The sequence below is a fragment of the Gossypium arboreum genome, chromosome 6, assembly GCF_025698485.1.
Source record: "Gossypium arboreum isolate Shixiya-1 chromosome 6, ASM2569848v2, whole genome shotgun sequence".
In the NCBI taxonomy this organism is placed as follows: domain Eukaryota; kingdom Viridiplantae; phylum Streptophyta; class Magnoliopsida; order Malvales; family Malvaceae; genus Gossypium; species Gossypium arboreum.
Genome location: NC_069075.1, coordinates 83,584,550 through 83,604,444, shown reverse-complemented (window position 1 = coordinate 83,604,444; position 19,895 = coordinate 83,584,550). Strand labels below are relative to the sequence as shown.

The following is a 19,895-nucleotide window of genomic DNA, read 5'->3' as shown; positions in this document are numbered from 1 at the left end:
TAAAGGTGGCAATGAGGCTTGGTAAATAGCTTTATATTGTCCACACGGGTAGGCACACGGACGTGTGTCTAGGCCGTGTGTGACACACGGTCTACCCCATGGGCGTGTTGTCTGGTCGTGTGTCCCTTGCACGTAAAAATTTCAAGTCACTATGCATGGTAATAAACACATGGGCAAAGATACGGATGTGTGTCTCAGCCATGTAAAGGACACGGCCTAGCACACGGACGTGTGCCTCAGCCATGTGACATTTTGAGCATGCTGACGTCAGAAACAAAATGTCTATGTTTTCATACACGAGCTAGGACATAGGCGTATCGTAGCTGTGTGAGGGACACGGGCGTGTGTCTGGCCGTATGAAAATCCCTGTAGGTGTGAATTAGAAATTAGTCCTACACGGGTGTGTCCCAGGGTGCTTAAGCCATGTGAGCCACACAAGCCAACAGCACGACCATGTCGAAATAGTCACACAGGCGTGTTACCCGTCCACATGGGCGTGTGCCCTATTTTAAAGACAAATTTCTTAAGGTTAGTGTAATGACCTGAAATCGTCTCGGATAGTTTTCAACGGTCGATTTAAGGCTCTTAGGCCCATAATAATAAGTTTAAAGTATAATTTGAAAAAAACTTGATTTGGACCGAGTCTCGGTGACTTGAGATTGTTTGCATGCATGAAATCAAGTTAAGTAATGCCTCGTACTCTGCCCCGGCGTAGGTTACGGGTATGGGGTGTTACCCTTCAAGCTCCCATGGCTTCCATACTTTCTTAATTTCAGTTGTAAGAGATGAAAATAAAGATGATGGCTTATTTTATTTTATTAGTTTTATCTTTATTTTGCAAATTACTTAATTAACCTTTAAAAACATTTCTAATTACACTTATACCAAGCTGTGTGCATCCACTATCTCTATTTATAGTCTAATTACCATATAAGAACTTAAACTTTAAGGCTCTATAGCTATTTAATACATTTAGCTAATAGAACTCAACTTTTACGCTTCACGCGATTTAGTCTTTTTCATCAAATTGAGCATGCAAACGATAAAATTTCTTTAATGAAATTTTTATATGGTATTACTATCATGCTGTAGGAAATAAAATAATAGTAAAATAAATTTTTCGATCTTGAATTTGTGATCCTAAAATCACTATTCCGATTTCACTGAATACGGGTTGTTACACGTTCAACACTTAAGAACTATATTACAGACCATGCATGAAAAACCGATTAAAATTCTGGCTCGAGAAGTTAAAGAACTGATAAATATACGTATACCATTAGTAAAAATACTGTGGCATTGACACAGTAGCAAGAAAGTTACTTGGGAAACTAAAAAATGAATGAAATCGTTATATCCAAACTTAATCTCAAGTAAAAATTTCGATGACGAAATTTTTTAAGGGGAGAGAGTTGTATTAACCCATTTTATGTTGTGTTGAAAATAGTGATTTCAAGAACACAAATCCGACGAATGAGTCTATAAATATTATTTAATATTTACTAATCTAAAGACAACAAAGTGTTTTTACTTATCCTATAACACTTACAAACAGGAGTGTATGTTTCGACAATATCACAATTATGCCCTACTGACATAACTAGCATAAACTTCCAAGGGCACCCTTGGTTCCAACATACCCTTGTTCTTCCTGGTTCATTCTTTGTGAACCTTAGCTACACTCGCTTAGCAAAGGCATATTTCTTGACAGCATCCTTAAATATATTTAGGAACCTAAGCCTTATTTCCCATATAGGGATTACACATTTAGAGTCATACATATGTCCTATAGAGTTCTACCCATCGTATGGTGTCCTCAGTTAATCATCACTCTTCTCATTGTCCCTATCTTCTCTTGGATCTAATGAGTCCATGTACTCACTTTCATGCCCATCAACCTTGCCCTCATGAACATTTTCAATATCTTTCCCTAAAAAATCATCTCCCACAACCCTATCCCCTTCATCATTATCGGCACCTGTTTCTTCACTCTTAGCTTCAAAATCAATACCTTATTTTCAACAGTCTTCCCACACCTCTTCACCTGCATCTTCAACAATGCCAACAGCTACCCTTCCCTAACCCACATCAATATTAATTCCTTGACCCACCTCATCATTATTCCCTCACCACCACCTGTCCCTAAACTTTATTAAATCTATTACCCCCACCAACCTCTGTATTAATTCCCTCATCAATATTCCCACTACCCCCACAAACTTCTATATTAATTCCTGCAGGTACTTCTCATCAACATCATCAATACTATCTGCCACAAAGATTTAAATCAAATCTATGTTCTAAAATGTTTGACATTTGCCTCACAGTTGCCAACATGAACTAGGACTAAGGTATTTCCATTAAAGACTACATTTGGGACCTCATAGTAAATACAAAATTTTCCCCCATAACCCAAGTCTTTTACATTATTTATTATGCCCCAATAACATAACAAATCAGGGTCAACTTGGAATTTTGTCTATGGTCCCTCCTACATCATCCCATTTAGGATTTATACCAAAGTTCCCACAAAAGAAATATCTTAATACATATATTTTTCCTATATCCCCCATCATTCTGCAACAAACATGATAAAATACATACTTCATTATTATATTATAGTATTTCTCAAATTAAATAATAAAAATTTCATGTTTATCATACACACAAAAAGACAAACTATGGCGGTTTCAAATAATATAATAATGATTATTTTAATATTATTTTCCCATATATCTAAAGAAGAGAATCTACTGGTTCTTTTGGAATATACTAAAACAAACTAAACTTTAACATATAGATACGATCCGCGTATAGCCACTTGCAGAAGCTGGGACTATAAGTCTGTTGGAAACGGACATAACAGAAGGCATCTTAATCTTTTAAGTTGTTTAAAAAGGCTTATCTTGTTGCTATCATAGCCACTTAACCACAGCAAACACTGCCAATTCGATTTTGCTTCGACCCTGCGACTTCTTCAAAATAGGAAAGGGGTTTGGAGGTTTAGAGAATTAGGGTTTTGATTTCAATAAGGAGTTAGCTGTTTGGGTTTCAGAAACTAGGGTCCGATTCAAACAATCAATTATCGTTCTAGGTTTTGGAAGGAACAACTTGATTTTGGGATTAGGATTTTTGGGTTTCGAATCAAAGGAGTTTTCTAATTAGGTTTCGATTCATAGAATGGGTTATGTTCTAGGTTCGATTCGTATCGGGGTTTGAATACAATAAGTCTGTTCGATTTCTTTGATAGAAATGTGTCGCAACTTTTAGATTTTGTCGGTTCAATCTGATTTTACCCGACGCGGTTGAAGGGTTTTTTTTGTTTGAAATATAACATGATTTAATTTTTTAAACAACTGTAATAAAAATCCACGTGGAATTTCCCGTGAAATAAAAAATATTAACCAACCATTGTGCCACATCAAATAATCTGGAAGAACTTAATTGATTTTTCCAAAAAATTTTGGCAACCTTCTATACTGTTAAAAAAAAATCAAACAACAATATTTATTACGTTACAACCTAAATACTAAATATTAAAATAACACTAAAACACGAGCAAAAGGACTCAAAATATATCACAAATAAACACCTATTAGTTGTTAAGGAAAATCCATCACCCCAAGTGATATTTATCCAATATGCTCTTGATTAGTATTAACCACAAATCCTTGACCAAAGCAATTAATCCGGATTAACACAAGACTAACATGAATAAACGAAAATAGACATCATGCCACACTTTTTAACTTACCTAGAAAATATCAAATTATACAATATCGAAAGGCTATGTTGAAAATTAAATTTGACTCTTCCAAGGTCATGATAAGTTGCTAAATCCTTCAAATTGAAATTAATTATATTTGTTGCAAACATAGAAACCTAATATCAGGTATTTCGAACATTAAAACGAAGACTAATTTGAATAAAAAGTTTTAGGAATTTATGGTGTAGTTAACTAAAAGTCGGGCAATACGTAGAAGCCAAATAACATTCCAGACACATACTTGAACCCGGGAGAATCAAACATGCATACAGAATAAACCAAAATTGAACTAAAATTCCGAAAATTTTTAGTTGATACATAGCTAACTACCTAAGTCCACAGGTCCCAAGTTAGGCAAAAGGTAAAGCCAAATGGCTCCAAAAACAAACAACGAGAACATAATACAAAATTCTTTTGCTTCTTTTTTCTCCTATTCCTATATTCTCGTAACAAGCTTATAAATGTTACATTCATGGTCTATGCTCATTTGATTAACAAATCTAGAACTGTATTCTTCTGCAAAAATAAAATAATTTTACACGCATTCAGAAAACAATGAATAGACAGCAGAGTGCTACTCCTTCCAGTAAGTTAAAAGATGATGGAAGACAACACCTTGCATTGGAAGTCTGCTGGCTATGATGCCTGCATCTGATCTTGTCGCAATGCCTGTTGAAGTTGAATGACTTGTTGGCGTTGTCCAGGTGGCAATGAACTCAACTGCTCTGGTGTTAGGCTTAGCACTTGCTGTAGTAAAACAGACTCCATATCAGGTGCGAGTTGTGGCTGACAAAGAGCAACAACAGGATGTGAGATCATGTCATACTACAATAGCATTGGTTAGTTCAACATGAATTGTGCGATTTATTATCAAATCAACCATATTGAACTATGACTTGCACAAAATCGTGCAAATTTTATTAAAAGTATGCCATGTTTTTCAGATACAGATATGCATAGCATTACTTCCGTACCACAAAACTGTTGTGGTGACTAGTGCTTGTTCTTGACAATTTGGTCATTAGATATGTTAACAGGTCCTAGTACTCGTGAATATATGGCATGAACATAGAAAGTTACTATTGCAGAAGATGCAAAGGCTTTATAAAGTCCTTGAAGGATCAAACTGTAACCTTAGAATCCATTTGCGGCAACATATATAGACAGAAGTCCTAGGTCTGTCATATCTTATTTAGTCAACAGTGAAAGATGATAAGACACAAGAAAGCATTGATAAACTATTTTTCTTAACCTACTTCTACATCTCTCTAAAAGTCAAGAGATTTACAGTTACAAGAAACTGAGACAGATAATAATATTAAAGTTGGTTAACCAGACAAAACACATCGGACCTAATGGTCTGAAATTGAAAGTACTACAAAAACCATACATTTGATAACAAGTTTAAACTTGTATAAACTTCACTTTCCATCTATTTAGGCATAATTAAAACAGCAAAGATTTAAGTCTTTCGAACAATGAGATCAGAGGAAATAGTTTAACATAGGACCACATTTAAATTACAACCTTAACGATTTTTATGCAATCATTAACTTGATTAAATTCACTTAATCAATACGTTTGGGATGGTTAATTTTTATTCGCTTCATGTTTGCAGTTCAGCAAATGATTAAATAGACATCAGGAATGCAACGCATGCATCTAGCCCTGATAACAAACTAAATCAAGGAGAAGTTATAATTTGAGAAACTATATTTCTTTTGCATGAAACCAATACCAACCCTTCCACTTAACCCTCAAGAATGACCTGCCATTTTAGGTTTAAGCAATAATAAATAAAAAAGGAACTCACAATACAGTCTGCATTGTTGTAACTTCTGCTATCACTGATTATACCTGAGAAACAGGATTCTCAGCATATTGCACCTCTTCTGATCTAGTTATTTTATTGAAAAGTGTTGAATCAACACCAAATGTTTTTGATATTCGAGAACCACTTGCATTGGACATATTCAAAGCCCCTGTTGAGGAAGAGCTGCTTCTTCCATCATCTAATTTTACCATTTTTGATGGCCTATTTATTGCTTCTGAAGGACAGTGAACCGCACTTGACTTCTCTGCAAAGACTGGTGTTATTGATGGACCAGACTGTAATTAAAAAAAAAAAGTTAATGCAACATTCTAGGATACTAAAAGCAACCAACCATTTTTATACGACATTGAGAGTGAGAATCTTATTAACTAATTGAATTTTAGAACAATGGAAATAACTAATTCTTCTAGTTAACTACTCAAAAACATGCTACCCTAAAAAGAGAACTAATTCTTCTTATTAACTATTTGAATTTTAAAACAATCAAAATAACTAATTCTTCTTGTTAACTATTAAAAACATGCTACTCTAAAAGAAGAAAAGAGAGATCTTAAAATTTACAGTACCGCAAATTCTTAGAATTTCAAATCCAATGATTTGAAGATTTTTCTCAAAAGAACATAGCCTAGATCTAAAGTAACAAAGGAGAACACAATCTAAGATGCAAACATATAATTAACATAAACCATTTAAGTTGGTAAAAGATTGTACCTGAAATCTAGAATCTGGTAAGGGAGTAGGCAAAGGAGTTGACTGCATGATCGCATTTGGCAATACCATTAGATTGTTGTGACTTAAATTAGCAGTTGCAAGCTGTCCCGAGTGTAACAATGATGTCTGCAGATGCTGGTTCAAAGATGAGGATTTTGACACCTGAATTTGTGGTCTGACAAGGGGGTTTTGCGAAGGAAGTTTGGGAACAAAAGACTGTGCAGCAGCTGGTGGTAGAACATGATTGCAGGAATATTGTGGAAGCTGCGTTTGAGGATGTAAAGTTGATTGCACAGTTGCAGAAAATTGGTTGTCAGCTAAAGAATTAAGAGGCATAGCAGACATTTGACCTTCTAGTACTTTAGGGATCAAGCCAGTCTGAGCTTTCTGATGTAGAGTTTGTGGTATTGGCTGCTTACTATGCTGACCATCTTGTATAGAAATCTCTGCTAGTTGACCAGGAGGCTGTTGAATGTTTGGCATCTGCAACTGTAAATACAACAATACATATATTATACATTATATGAACTTTATATGAACAAGCTAACAAAAAATTTTTGAGACAATGAAACGAACCACTTCTGTGGTGACCATTCCTAGCATTATTTGTGCCTGAAATGCAAAGAGAAAGATGTAAGACCAGATCTTTATTTTTCCCTACAGATAAAAGTGTCTTAAAGTTAAGGGTGTAAAACTTGGTAAAGACAAATAATACCTTTTTATTTTGATTGACTTTCTAACAAATGCCTTTTTTTGTTAAAAAAGTTAATAATTTCTCAATTAATTCTGCTACAAACTGAGTCTAAAACAAAGGGCACAAATCAAAGACTATGGTGCTAAATTAATATTATTCAATTTTTTATATATTAAATCATTGTTTTATTAACAAAACTACTTCAATTTTCTAACCTTTACATTTAATAATTCAACCAAATGCAGACAAGTTACAGTCTGCAAAAGAAACTAAAATTGCACAGTAGTTGCATGCAAGAATATACAAGTCTGAAACCTAGTTGTATGCTGAGGAAGAAAAGAAACTACCATTGTAAACACATTATTGCATACACTTACAAAGATAAATCATCTGTTTCCCACATAAAAATAGCGAAGTCCAGATAAAGAACGAAAGAAGCATTATTCTGTTCATAGTATTTTTAAGCTTGGAAAATAAACATAAGAAAGAACAAGTACTCTCTCCACTTGACAAGGAAGACAAATCAGATGATTGTTGTCATGATAAAAGAACTAGGGAGGCATCTCGTTATACGGAAATTGTAAGTTCCATGTCAGGTTAGAAAGGACCTCAATCCAGTTGTGACTGGGATATAAGATTTAGTGGAGGAGAATTAAGATAAAAACCTAAAAGAGATTAAAGGGTTTATCGATTGTAATTAAGAAGGCTTGATTTTTGAGCAATAAATTCATTTCTTTTTGGAATTTAGAGCTTTTAAAGAAAGTGGACAAAGGTTGAAAATTATGAGATGGAAATTATACTAGAACAAAGACTATCTCTTCGCATTTTCTTTTTCTTTTTTTTTTTTTTTTAAATTCCAACAATGAAGCAAACCTGAAAAATAGCTTTCAGCAACTCGGGTTTTGAAAGCAACAGCTCACAGGCTAGTTCCTTATTTTGTGTAGCCATTTTCTGTCAAGAAAAGACATAAAATACCATTAAATTATTAACAAAATGGATCTTGGTAAACAGTATATATTGGTCAAAGCATACCTTCAACTCGGACATAATTTCATTCAGCTGGCTCCTGGACATTTTCGCAAGATGGAGTGTTAAGGGGTCACTGGCTGGTGCAGACTGGTTTGGCAAAACATTTTGATTAGGCTGCAGACCAGCCTGCGTGCCACCAAGAGCACCAGCCATGAGAGCTGCAGCAGTAATAGACAAATGGAGACCAATAGGCTGGTGCTGGACAGATTCACCCTGGATTGCTGGACCACCAACTTGTTTTTGAGGATCTACAAGTCTCAGTTAAGGGAAGAAAAATAAAAAGGGAGGGGGAGGGGGGGGAGGTATGGCCCAAAGAAACATAAATACTAACCAATATTTGCTGCTATTCCAGGTCCACCACGACCCTGCTATAAAACAAAATCCACTGATTTGCTTTTATTGCAATGAAATAAGCCTCAAGAATCACCAAGGTTACAGAACACAGATTTTTTACAAGCATGAAGTATGCAGCAGGCTTATCCTCCAATATAATGGTTCAAGCCAAATGATAAAATTTCACTGGGCCAGCAGTCACATTAGCAAACATTTTCACTGGTCTAATATTATATATATATATATACACTATAATTTAAGCCCCTGGCTGAGTTGGTGTCACAAGTTAATCAAGCACCAACTCGGTTTGGGGAATTTCGTGAATGCCTTTTCATAATTAAAATAAGTTATAATATTTGAGGATATGTTAGTCTCTTAAAAAACAAATAAAAAATTGCATGTGGTTGAATTTGAACCCATGCATTTACATTAATAAAATATTATCTTTACCACTAAATGGAACTTTTATTTTAGTATAATATTTACATTTTAATTGTATTATGCATACTTTATGCATGTGATACAATTTCTACTATATACTGAAGTACCTATGTTCAACACCCCATGACTAACACATATCCAAACATAGATATGAGAATATGGCCTTCTAAAGACCATCTAAGTACATAAAAAAAATTTTGAAAACGATTGAACATACCCGTGTTGGGTACATATCCAAATTTCACACTCAAACCCGAGTCCAAGTAACATAGACAAAAATAACTCTTATCATAATTTTCATTTTCCACTTACCCTGCATAAGAGTTAAAAATAAAAGGCCCCCTAGAGATGATGATTATTCTTTCTTTCTTTCAAAAGGGATGTTGATGTTGGAGAATTACATCAATTTCAATTGTCCTTTCTATCACTTTCTCCTGAGAAGGGACAATGATGTGGGCATACCAAGTTTGAAGCAGTTTTTCTTATGAGTGCAATTGCTAATAGCATGTTTAAAAATTGGAATATTCCCTAGTAAAATAAAAATCTTACAGGAAATTAAAAATCCAAAACCTTGTAATTTAAAACTGAACTGTTAAAAACAAGCTATTTCAATTCTGTTTATTCATAATAAATTTCATAAATATTTATACGCATTGTGAGCCTAACTTAGGAAACTTTATACTAGGAAACAGACTAATTCTAGGAATGCTGTCCCTAAAAACAGCTTTAAAGTTAGGGATAGAATATTTACAGAATCCTATCTGATACACTCAAATATTCCTTTTAATTAGGAAACTGTAATCTGACACTCCCCCTCAAGCTGGGAAGTGGATATCATCCATTCTTAGCTTGCTTACTAGTTTCTGAAACAACTTCCCAGACAATCCTTTAGTAAGTATGTCTGCTAATTGGCCATCAGTGGACACAAATGGAGTGCAAATTAAGCCACTATCTAGTTTTTCCTTTATAAAATGTCTGTCAACCTCAACGTGCTTCGTACGATCATGTTGAACTAGATTATATGCAATATTGATAGCAGACTTATTATCACAATACAACTTCATTGGACCTTCCCACTTGATCTTCAAATCTTCCAAAATAATTTTTAGCCATAATAACTCACAAATTCCAAGAGCCATCGCCCTGAATTCAGCTTCTGCACTAGATCTAGCCACAACATTCTGTTTTTTACTCATCCAAGTCACAATGTTGCCTCCTAAGAAAGTGCAATAGCCCGAGGTTGATCTTCTATCAACCATAGACCCTGCATAATCTGCATCAGTATAGGCTTCAAGGGTTAAATTCTCCCCCTTTTTAAATAGGATTCCTTTACCTGGCATGCCCTTTAAGTACTATAGAATCTGATATACAGCTCTAAGATGTGATTCTTTGGGTTGTGCAAAAACTGACTTACAACACCGACTGCATAGGCAATATCCGGCCTAGTATGAGACAACAAAATGAGCTTTCCCACAAGTCTTTGATATGAACTTTTATCAACTGCTGCATATTCTAGTGCATCTCCAAGTCTGTGGTTCACCTCTTTGGGTGTCTCTGTTGGTTTACATCCCAACTTGCCCGTCTCTGTCAACAAATCAACGATGTATTTTTGCTGAGATATGAAGATTCCTTCCTGAGAGTGTGCCACTTCAATACCAAGGAAATATTTTAACTTACCGAGCTCTTTGACTTCAAATTCTTTTACTAGGTATTTTTTTAAATTCTTCATTCCTTCCAAATCACCACCAGTCACTATAATGTCATCTACATAGACTAATAAAGCAGTCACTCCCCCTGAAAATGAGTGTTTTACAAACAGAGTGTGATCTCCTTGACTCTGTTTATACCCCAACTTTAGCATTACTTTGGTAAATCTTCCAAACCAAGCCCTCGGGGACTGTTTTAGTCCGTACAAAGCCTTTTTTAGTCTGCAAACTACCTGTCCTATATTTGGACCGAATCCGGGTGGAACATCCATATAGAATTCTTCCTCAAGATCACCATGTAAAAAGACATTTTTGATGTCAAATTGCTGTAATTTCCACCCTCGGTTGGTAGCTAGTGACAACAACACTCTCACAGTGTTCATCTTTGCAACAGGGGCAAATGTCTCAAGGTAGTCTATTCCATACATTTGAGTGTACCCTTTAGCAACCAATCTTGCTTTGTACATCTCCAAAGAACCATCTAACTTATATTTCACTGTATACACCCAGCGACATCCCATTGGTTTCTTTCTTCTCGGTAATTTCACCAAGTCCCATGTCCTATTTCTTTCAAGAGCTTCCATTTCAACCTTCATGGCATTTTTCAAATTCTCATCTTCTAATGCCTTGGATACAGTTTTGGGAATGGGGATAGAATTTAGGCTAGTAAGAAAGGCTTTGTGGTTATGGGACAAATTTTAGTAAGACATGAACAAGTACAAGGGATGTTTTGTACAGGCTCTAGTCACTTTTCTAATAACAACGGGAAAATCATCTAAATTTTCAGTAGTTTCAGTATTAATATTCAAAGTACGTTCAGCAATTACCTCAGGTCATATAGAAGAAGAAGATGATTGAACTTGCACCGGTGCCAACCAATAAAGGACGAGTAGTGTCCTGAATTCCTCTTTGTGATTTGGGTGTATTAGGCTCTGTTTCAAGTTGCATAGGGGCCATAGTTTTGAGTCAAGCAGGTTGGTTAGCAGGCAAGGACTGAGTGGGAGTGTTTGGTTGCTGGACAAGAGATGGAATGTGAGTGTTTGATTGCTGGACAGGAGCTGGAATGTGAGTGTTTGGTTGTTGGACAGGAGCTGGAATGTGAGTGTTTGGTTGCTGGACAGGAGCTGGAAATAAGATCTCCCCCTGAAGATAAGGACGGGTAAAGAAATTCTCTTGTTCTACAAAAGTAACATCCGTTAATACATAAAGTTTTTTTGTGGCTGGATGATAGCATTTGTACCCCTTTTGAGTGGAAGAATAACCGAGAAAGACACACTTGACAGCTTGTAGATCAAATTTTCCTCTATTTTGAGAATGTACATGTACAAAGGCAACACAACCAAATATTTTGGAAGTAAAGTTACTTGAAGTATTGAAATCAGGAAAGAATTTAGCTAGAACTTGCATAGGACTTTGAGATTCAAGGACTTTTATAGGCAATCTATTTATCATATGAGTAGCAGTTAAAATAGCCTCCCCCCATTATTGTTTAGAGACATTTTTTTAGAACAAGAGGGCTCTTGTAATAGCTAAAATGTGACCATTCTTTCTTTCGGCAACACCATTTTGTTGGGGTGTGCTAACACAAGATGACTCATGTATAATGCCTCTTTCTTGGAAATATGGTGAGAGAAATTGATTGAAATAGTCCTTGGCATTGTCTGACTTAAACCTTTTTATTTCAGCTCCAAATTGGGTTTTGATCATGTTGTAAAAGGTTGGAAAGACAGACCTTACATCAAATTTTTGTTTTAAAAGAAATAGACACACGGGTACAATCATCAATAAAGGATACAAACCACCGAGCCCCAGAAATATTTGAAATAGTGGATGGTCCCCAAACATCACTATGAATAAGATTAAAAGGAGCGGATGTTCTTTTATTGCTTACCAAAAAAGAGGTACGTTTATGTTTTGCAAGTTCACAGACATTACAATAGAATTTTTCAACAGTTAATCCTTTGAACAATGAATGAAACATAATTTTAAGGACTCTAAACGATGGATGACCAAGGCGAAAGTGATGGAGCCAAATTTGGTCTTTATTGGTTTAAATAGATTCGGATATGAAAGATAATGGTGAGGAATTCAGCGCACTAACTTCTCCACTGGATTCTTCAAGATAGTATAGGCCATTTACTTCCTTAGCATGTCCAATCATCCTCCTCGTATTCTGTTCCTGAAAAAGACATCGATTGTGATAGAAAACGACACTACAGTTAGAGTCTTTGGTAATTCTTTGGATGGATAAAAAATTGGTAAATAATTTTGGAACACGAAGGACGTTTTTAAGAGTAAGGGTTTTGTTTATAACAATATCACCCTAACCAGCCACTGTAATCACAGAACCATCGGCTACTGTTATCTTTCTACTACTAGGGCAAGGTGTATATGAAACAATTTTTTGTGAGAACTGGGTCATGTGGTCTGTAGCTCCTAAGTCAATGACCCAAGAACTTTTGGTAAGTATATCCGAGACTTTAGAATTTTGAGAAGAGGCTATACCTGAAAAACCAAACTACAAGTATCTGTTGAAGAAGATTTCTCCAATGATCCCAGCAAATTCTTTAACCTCTCAATTTCTTCTTTATTGAATTTAACAGGTGATTCTTGAGAATTATTTTTTCCATCCAACTGTCTTGCTGTATTTGCTCGCCCTTGTCCCTTTGGTTGTCCACCTTTTTCTGAAAATTTTTTGTTTATTGTCTGTGGCTTCCCATAGAATTTCTAGCATCTTTCTTTAGTGTGACAAGGTTTTTTACGGTAGGTGCACCATACGGAATCCCTGTTAATAGGCTTTGTACGTTCTGTCTGTCTACTATCTTCGCTAGTTGGCTGCTCCAAGCCAAATCTCCTCTCATTTACAGCTTTTGTAACCAAGGCTGAACTATCCACTTGACTATTCTCAACCATAACTCTTCTTCTTCCTTCCTCAACACGAACAATCGCAATTGTCTCATTTAGTTATGGTAGTTCTTCTTTTCCAAGTATTTGAACTCTTACTGCATCAAACTCAACATTTAGTCCAGCAAGAAAATCATAAATTCGATCCTTTTCAACGAACCTTTTCATGAGTGCTGCATCTTCTTGCACTTCATCTGAATGCATGGTAATGATCCATCTCTTGCCATAAACTTTGCAATGATTGGAATACTCGTGATTGATCGACTTCCTTGCTTGGTAGATGAAATCTTAGTCTTGATTTCATAGATTTGAGCAGCATCTCAAACTTTAGAATAAGTCTGCTTCACAGCTTCCCATATTTCTTTGGATTTGTTAAGAAACATGCATGTATCATTGATTTCTGGCATCATAGAGTTCCATAACCAAGACATTACCATAGAGTCTTGTTCATCTCAAACATCAAACTTAAGATCTCCTTCTTTAGGTCCAATTTCGAGTAAGTGACTCAGCTTTCCTCTTCCCTTCAAGAACATGCGAACCAGTTGAGACCACTTCAGTTAATTCTTCCCATTTAACCTGTAAGCTACTTGAATGTTCTGAAACTCACTTGTTGGGTCTGAGTTGTTCATAGAGACTTCTGAGATATACCCAGTGTTACTGGTCTTGACAGTTTCAGTCATGTTTCTTTTGAACAAATTCTACAGTCTTGAGGGTTGATTGGGAGTAAAAAAATTGCCAGACAAAGAAAAAAAAATCTCAGAAATCGGGCTAAAAAGGCTCTAATACCATGTTAAAAACAGGCTATTTCAATTTTGTTTATTCACAATAAATTTCATAAATATTTATACACATAATGAGCCTAACTTAGGAAACAGACTAATTCTAAAGATGCTGTCCCTAAAAAATAGCCTTAAAGTTACGAATAAAATATTTACAGAATCCTATCTGATACACTCAAATATTCTTAATTAGAAAACTGTAATCTGACATGAACAGTATTGAATAATTTATAGCAAGAGCATATATACTCTTTTATCTTTCAACAGATTACTGTAATGTTCATAAAGCAAAAGCTACGCTTTAGCATAAAAAATCACACAGATAAATCCACGATAATTGAAATTCTACAGTCTGGATAAAACACAAACACAAGTTGATTAGGGAGAAGGTAAATTGGGCAGTTCTAGGCTTAAATTAAATCAGATCATCAATGAAAATCATCACATAAAATAAAAAATATTAAAAAGCTATCTATATTGTCCTAATGCTATCATAAACCAATGTTCATCTGATCACATTAAGAACAATGGAAGTGCAACAAACGAACCTACAACAGAGACAAATTCATGATTCTTTCCAAAAAAACAAAAGATACAGAGAAGAATAAAGGTTCCAGGGATAGTTCACCTGTTCCCGATTTCGTTCAGAGCCTTTGTCATTTTCAGCAAAATCAACTCGTAATTGCCGGCCATTGATCTCATAACCTTGAAGATTCCGTCGAGCACTTAAAGCTGTCTCCTCATCCTTGTATTCAAAGAACCCGTAGCCTTTTGGTTTGCCAGTTTCTCTATCAATCACCAGTCTAAAATGGAGGGAAATTAAAAAATGAAAGACGCTAATAAAGAAAATCTTAGAAAAACAAAGCATAGCTGGAACTTCAACCATAGAAAAAACAAAGCACATAAATATGTAGTTAACTGAGGACAAAAACGCAGATTAAAAACAATCAAATTGATTTGTGCTCTAACTTCTGAACTTTCATGCCCTTAAACTTTATATTGGTCAAAGGTATAAATTCTAAGGTATCATATGCCCAGCCACTTTCAGTGGACCTATGTGTTTTGAACCATCAACAATCATAAAGGTAACTTTTCTAACCTTAACATTTAATCTGGACCAGCAATTAATGCAAATGTTAAGAAGCATGTCGATCCAAGGATGATTCAGGTCAAAATTCTTAGTTTCAACTTTAGAATTTCCAAAATTCCTTCTCATCACAAGTTAATAAAAGAAACAGAGATATTTCCTAGTTCATGCACCCAAATTATTTTTACAAGGGAGTGGTGAACATCTATCTACATCAGCACGTTTACTGAATGACTGTGTTAGCGTTACTCCGGGTTCCCTGACAATATAAATCCTATCCTAAGTGTCAAGATTAAAAAGTTTTAAATTTTCTACAATCATATCGTCATAATTCCATAACCATTATACCTTTCCCAACCATCAGTGTCAAATATGCAACTAAAGCAGCGAAATCAATTATGCAACACAGTTGATTGAAAAAAAATTGAATTCAGTACATATTCTTTTCTGGCATAGTTACAAACATTACAAGATACTGCAATCAATTTAAGCAAACTGAACTTTCAAAACCCCAAGAATTAAATTAAATGTTGGAATTTTGTAAAACAAAAACGCAAACCTGAAGGAAACAACAGGGCCAACCTCCCTGCAGATTTCTATAAGCTGTTCTTCAGTAGCATCATATGGTATATTCCCCACTGACACCAAAAATGACACAAAAGAAATAGCAAAATTCAGGAACTTCATTAATCCATTAAGCAAAAAGAAGACAAAAGATGCTAACAATTAATAAATGGAAACATATTTTCCTCGGCAATTAAAGAGAAAACAATCTAAGAAATCAGAAGAAAATCGGGGAGAGAGGGAGAGACCAAAAACGCAGCGATGTTGAGATGAGGCCATGAAAAGGGGGGCGAAAATCAATAGGAGGAGAAGGTGAAGCAAAGCTGAAGCTTCATCTTCTTCTTACTCCGCATCGCTTTTTTCTTCTGCTTATTTCAGTCCAATTATATGAAGAGATAAAAAAGAACAGATACAAGTGTATTTCGAATTCGATGGTTCCAGCGGTCAATTGGGTTTTCTGCAAGGATTTATTATTTTCTCAGTGCAAGGAAAGAAACGAAGATTTTCTGTTGTTTTTACTCTTTTTCCTATCCAAATCTGAATGATAGAAACAATCTCTTCCGCTAATATAAGTTTGGGGATTTTGCTTTTCCGTTTTTTCAAACTAGTCGTTTTTTCAATTCTCAAAATTAGACATACTCAAAAGCAGAGTTACCCTTCCGCCCATTTCAAGGGTGTAAAAATTTCTCGATTAATTTAGGCTTAGTTTGAATAGATAACGTGTTTATCTTTAGCGAGGTTAAAAATAATAGTGTTAATGAGATTAGATATTGTAGTGGTGAGATTAGTAACAATGATAGAGTATGTGTTTGAATTCAAACACAGCTGTAGCGTTGAGGTGAAAATAAAAAATAACTATTAAGGACTCATATTAGAATTGATATATAATAGAAGTTTTAAATTATTTTATTTATATAAAATTATTAAAATATATGAATTTATAAATTTATTTACTAAAATATTAAAATTTATCTTCTAATATTTTATTATAAATATTTTAATGAATTATATAATCAATTTATATTATTTATTAGATAAAATGATAATTATTTTTTATTTTTATAGTTAAATATTCTTTTATAACAATAATAAATATTATTTTTGTAAATAGTAATATTATACTTGGATCAAATTTTGAAGTATCTAAACGAATGATTTTTAATTAAAAAAATAGTAACATAAGACATAACAAGTTTCATTATTACTAGAAATTAGGTTATGATACAAAATTGTTTTTACAAATATTGATTCATTAAACTATTTGCAATGGTTTTCCTTAACATTGCAATTTTAAGGTCACTTTCACTGTTAGAGAAACTCGATTCACCTCTATCAAAATGGCCTAAAGAGATTGGCATGTCGAGTATATTCTCAAATTGTCGAAAATCCTCATCATTTGACCAAGCATGTCTTCGAATGTAATTATGCAAAACCATTATTGCAATAACTATTAAAACTTGCTTGTCGAATGAATAGCTCAGAATATCTCTTAATATTGGCCATTTTTTTCCACACTCCAAATGTTCGTTCAATCATAGAGCGTAACAAAGAATGGGCATGATTAAAGATTTCTTTTATTCCAGATGCTCGATGATTACCTTGACGAAAGTCAGGTAAATGATATCGTTCCCCCCTATATGGACCTAGTAAACCTACCATTTGTGGGTATCTTGAATCCACAAGATAATATTTTCCTACAAAAAAGTAAAACATAATATCAAGTTTAAAAATAAATTAAAAATTTTAATATTATTTTTATGTAAAGATTAATTAAAAAATTAAAGTTCAACCTGGTGGAGGGTGTAGAAACTTTAACACTTATTTTCTAAGTGCTTGCAAAAAAATTCTACTGTTATGTGTTGTTCCTTCCCAACCTGGAAATGCAAAAATAAAGCACATGTTGAAGTCACAAACTGCCATAATATTTTGAGTTGGTTCACCTTTCCGTCTGATATAAGGTATTTGACAAGAAGACGAAATGCATGCTTTTATGTGTGTTCCATCTATAGTCCCAATACAATCCTTTAAAATAAATACAAGTAATGAGATAAAAGTTAGAAATAATTTATATTTTAAAAATATAAAGATTGTGTAAATTTTACCTTAAGTGAGGCCAATATCATGTATCATGTCGAATATGGTTCGGTACTTCCTCGAATTGATCTTCAGTGAGTTTAATCGTGTCTATTCCCATTCGAGCAAATATATACAACATATCAGTAAAAAATTGAGTAACAGTTTCCCCAGATCGTTGAAATCGTTCTGCTGCATTTGAATTTGATTCTCTATTTCCAAGAATATACAATGATAATGCTAACTTCTCCATCGCAGATACCTTCCCATACTTTAAGCCATAATTTGTTTGCAAATCATGCAACAAGCTGTGAAATATATTTTTTGGCATCCTAAAACTATTCATGCAACGATCATCATGCCCATTTAATACTTCGTCCACCCACATTTGACCTGTATAATTTGAATCCATACACAATTGCATAGTGAAATAAGTTTCATGGTGTACCAATACATTGCTTAACACTTGTTCTTCCTCTTCATGATAACTGCTGTGCTCAACTTGTATAACAATTGTGGCTATTCTTAGTTAAGCTTCTTCACTTAATTTAGGGGTATCATAATTCATATAAAAACTATTATACATATTGTTAAATTCATCCATAACCTAAAAAAGTAATCAAATGAAAATAAATTAATAACTTGTGACATTCTATACAACACAAAAATTGAATAAAAGCATAGCATAAAAATACCAAACATAAAAAATATCATACATTAGTTTTACATATAAAAAAGTAGATTATACAGTAGGTTTATATATAAAAAAGTTGATCATACATTAGTTTTGCATATAAAAAAGTAGATCATACATTAGTTTTACATATAAAAAAGTAGTATAGTTATATTAGAATAATAATTCTAAGAAGCTTTATGGTGGAGGTGGTGGATGGTACGGTTGGAAGGGAAATGAGGATGTTGCTACCAAGGATGAAAACGATGCAATTGGATTTTGTTTAGCATACTCACGTCGAAGCCACCAAAACCCTAACATCTGGATCTAAGTTCAAAAACACTTCTCGTTTCACCGGTATTTGGAACATTTTGATGGCAAAATAGTACATTTCATCTTTTTTTGGAATTTCATCTCCCAAATCACGCAAAGCATCCATTGCATTTGAAATAGTATATTGAGAGTGAGGAAAAATAATTTCATTCACTGACTTCCTTAGACTAGCCATACTCTCACACAATTTCTTAATATTAGTAGCTAATGAATTTCTTGATGATTTTCTACTTGAACTTGATTTTTTTCCTTTACCATGTACAACCCCAAGTGTTTCCGTTCTTCGATTAGGAATTTCATGAGAAGGGTTTGATAGTACCTCATTAGAAGGGATACATTCATTCTCATTACTATTTTCATCTGAATCACCAAATCCCTCATTAGGTGTATCATCTTATCATCTCCCATAGGAACCCCACTTGGAAGAACACCAGACGAAGATGCCCATGCATTCTCTCCAGTGGCTACAATGCCACCAAACATTTGCCACATTAAATCATTCAATCGTGATTCAATTCATTTCTTCTTAAATCCTTTAAAATCAGGATTTTCTTACAAAACATGTTAAATGTTAAATGTTATACTCAGATTTTTATATTTGTAAATTATTAATTTCAATAAACTTTATGCATTAAAATAATGATAAAGTTAACACAAACCTTTATTTTTTCAGCCCACCATTCTTCGGTAGCATCGACCTTCTTTTTAGATGGACACCATCCAATACCTGTAGATTCCTTAAGCAACTCCCTCCATAACCTCCATTCCTTTTTTAATGTATCTCACTTATTTTTCAATTGAGATTTTCCATAATTTTTTTGTGTTTTTGCTTGAAAAAGGGCAATGAGATTTTCCCATCCTTTTGAGTTTAGATGAGTTTTCGGTCCATTACCAGCATTGACTTCATTCACGCAAAGTTCACAAAATATCAACGTCAGCTCATCATCCCAAATAGCTTTTGTTGCTAA

General features: G+C 34.2%; 1 protein-coding gene across 6 annotated transcripts; it reads right to left on the bottom strand.

Annotated features, from left to right (window-relative positions):
• Positions 1-4,061: 4,061 nt before the first annotated feature.
• LOC108486230 (cleavage stimulating factor 64-like) lies at positions 4,062-16,483 on the bottom strand. Of its 6 annotated transcripts, XM_053029769.1 has the most exons (11): positions 16,097-16,483; positions 15,844-15,922; positions 14,826-15,000; positions 8,366-8,402; positions 8,038-8,267; positions 7,879-7,956; positions 6,888-6,923; positions 6,312-6,800; positions 5,624-5,875; positions 4,382-4,552; positions 4,062-4,282 (listed from the first exon to the last, which is right to left on the bottom strand). In XM_053029769.1, the coding sequence occupies exons 1-10, from the start codon at positions 16,125-16,127 to the stop codon at positions 4,403-4,405; spliced, it is 1,557 nt and encodes a 518-aa protein (XP_052885729.1). In that variant the 5' UTR covers positions 16,128-16,483; the 3' UTR covers positions 4,062-4,282; positions 4,382-4,402. The 6 variants fall into 6 exon arrangements, with proteins under 6 accessions (XP_052885729.1, XP_017645650.1, XP_017645652.1 ...); XM_017790161.2 differs by having other exon boundaries at positions 4,062-4,552; XM_017790163.2 differs by having other exon boundaries at positions 4,062-4,552; positions 8,038-8,255.
• Positions 16,484-19,895: the final 3,412 nt, after the last annotated feature.

Bases quoted from the DNA above. Each gene is read 5' to 3' on its own strand.
- LOC108486230 (XM_017790161.2), bottom strand. From the start codon at position 16,127: ATGGCCTCATCTCAACATCGCTGCGTTTTTG. The intron at 15,001-15,843 runs GTTTGCGTTTTT...CCTCCATTTTAG, and splicing joins GGCCCTGTTGTTTCCTTCAG to ACTGGTGATTGATAGAGAAA. The intron at 6,924-7,878 runs GTTTGCTTCATT...TTTGCATTTCAG, and splicing joins TGCTGAAAGCTATTTTTCAG to GCACAAATAATGCTAGGAAT.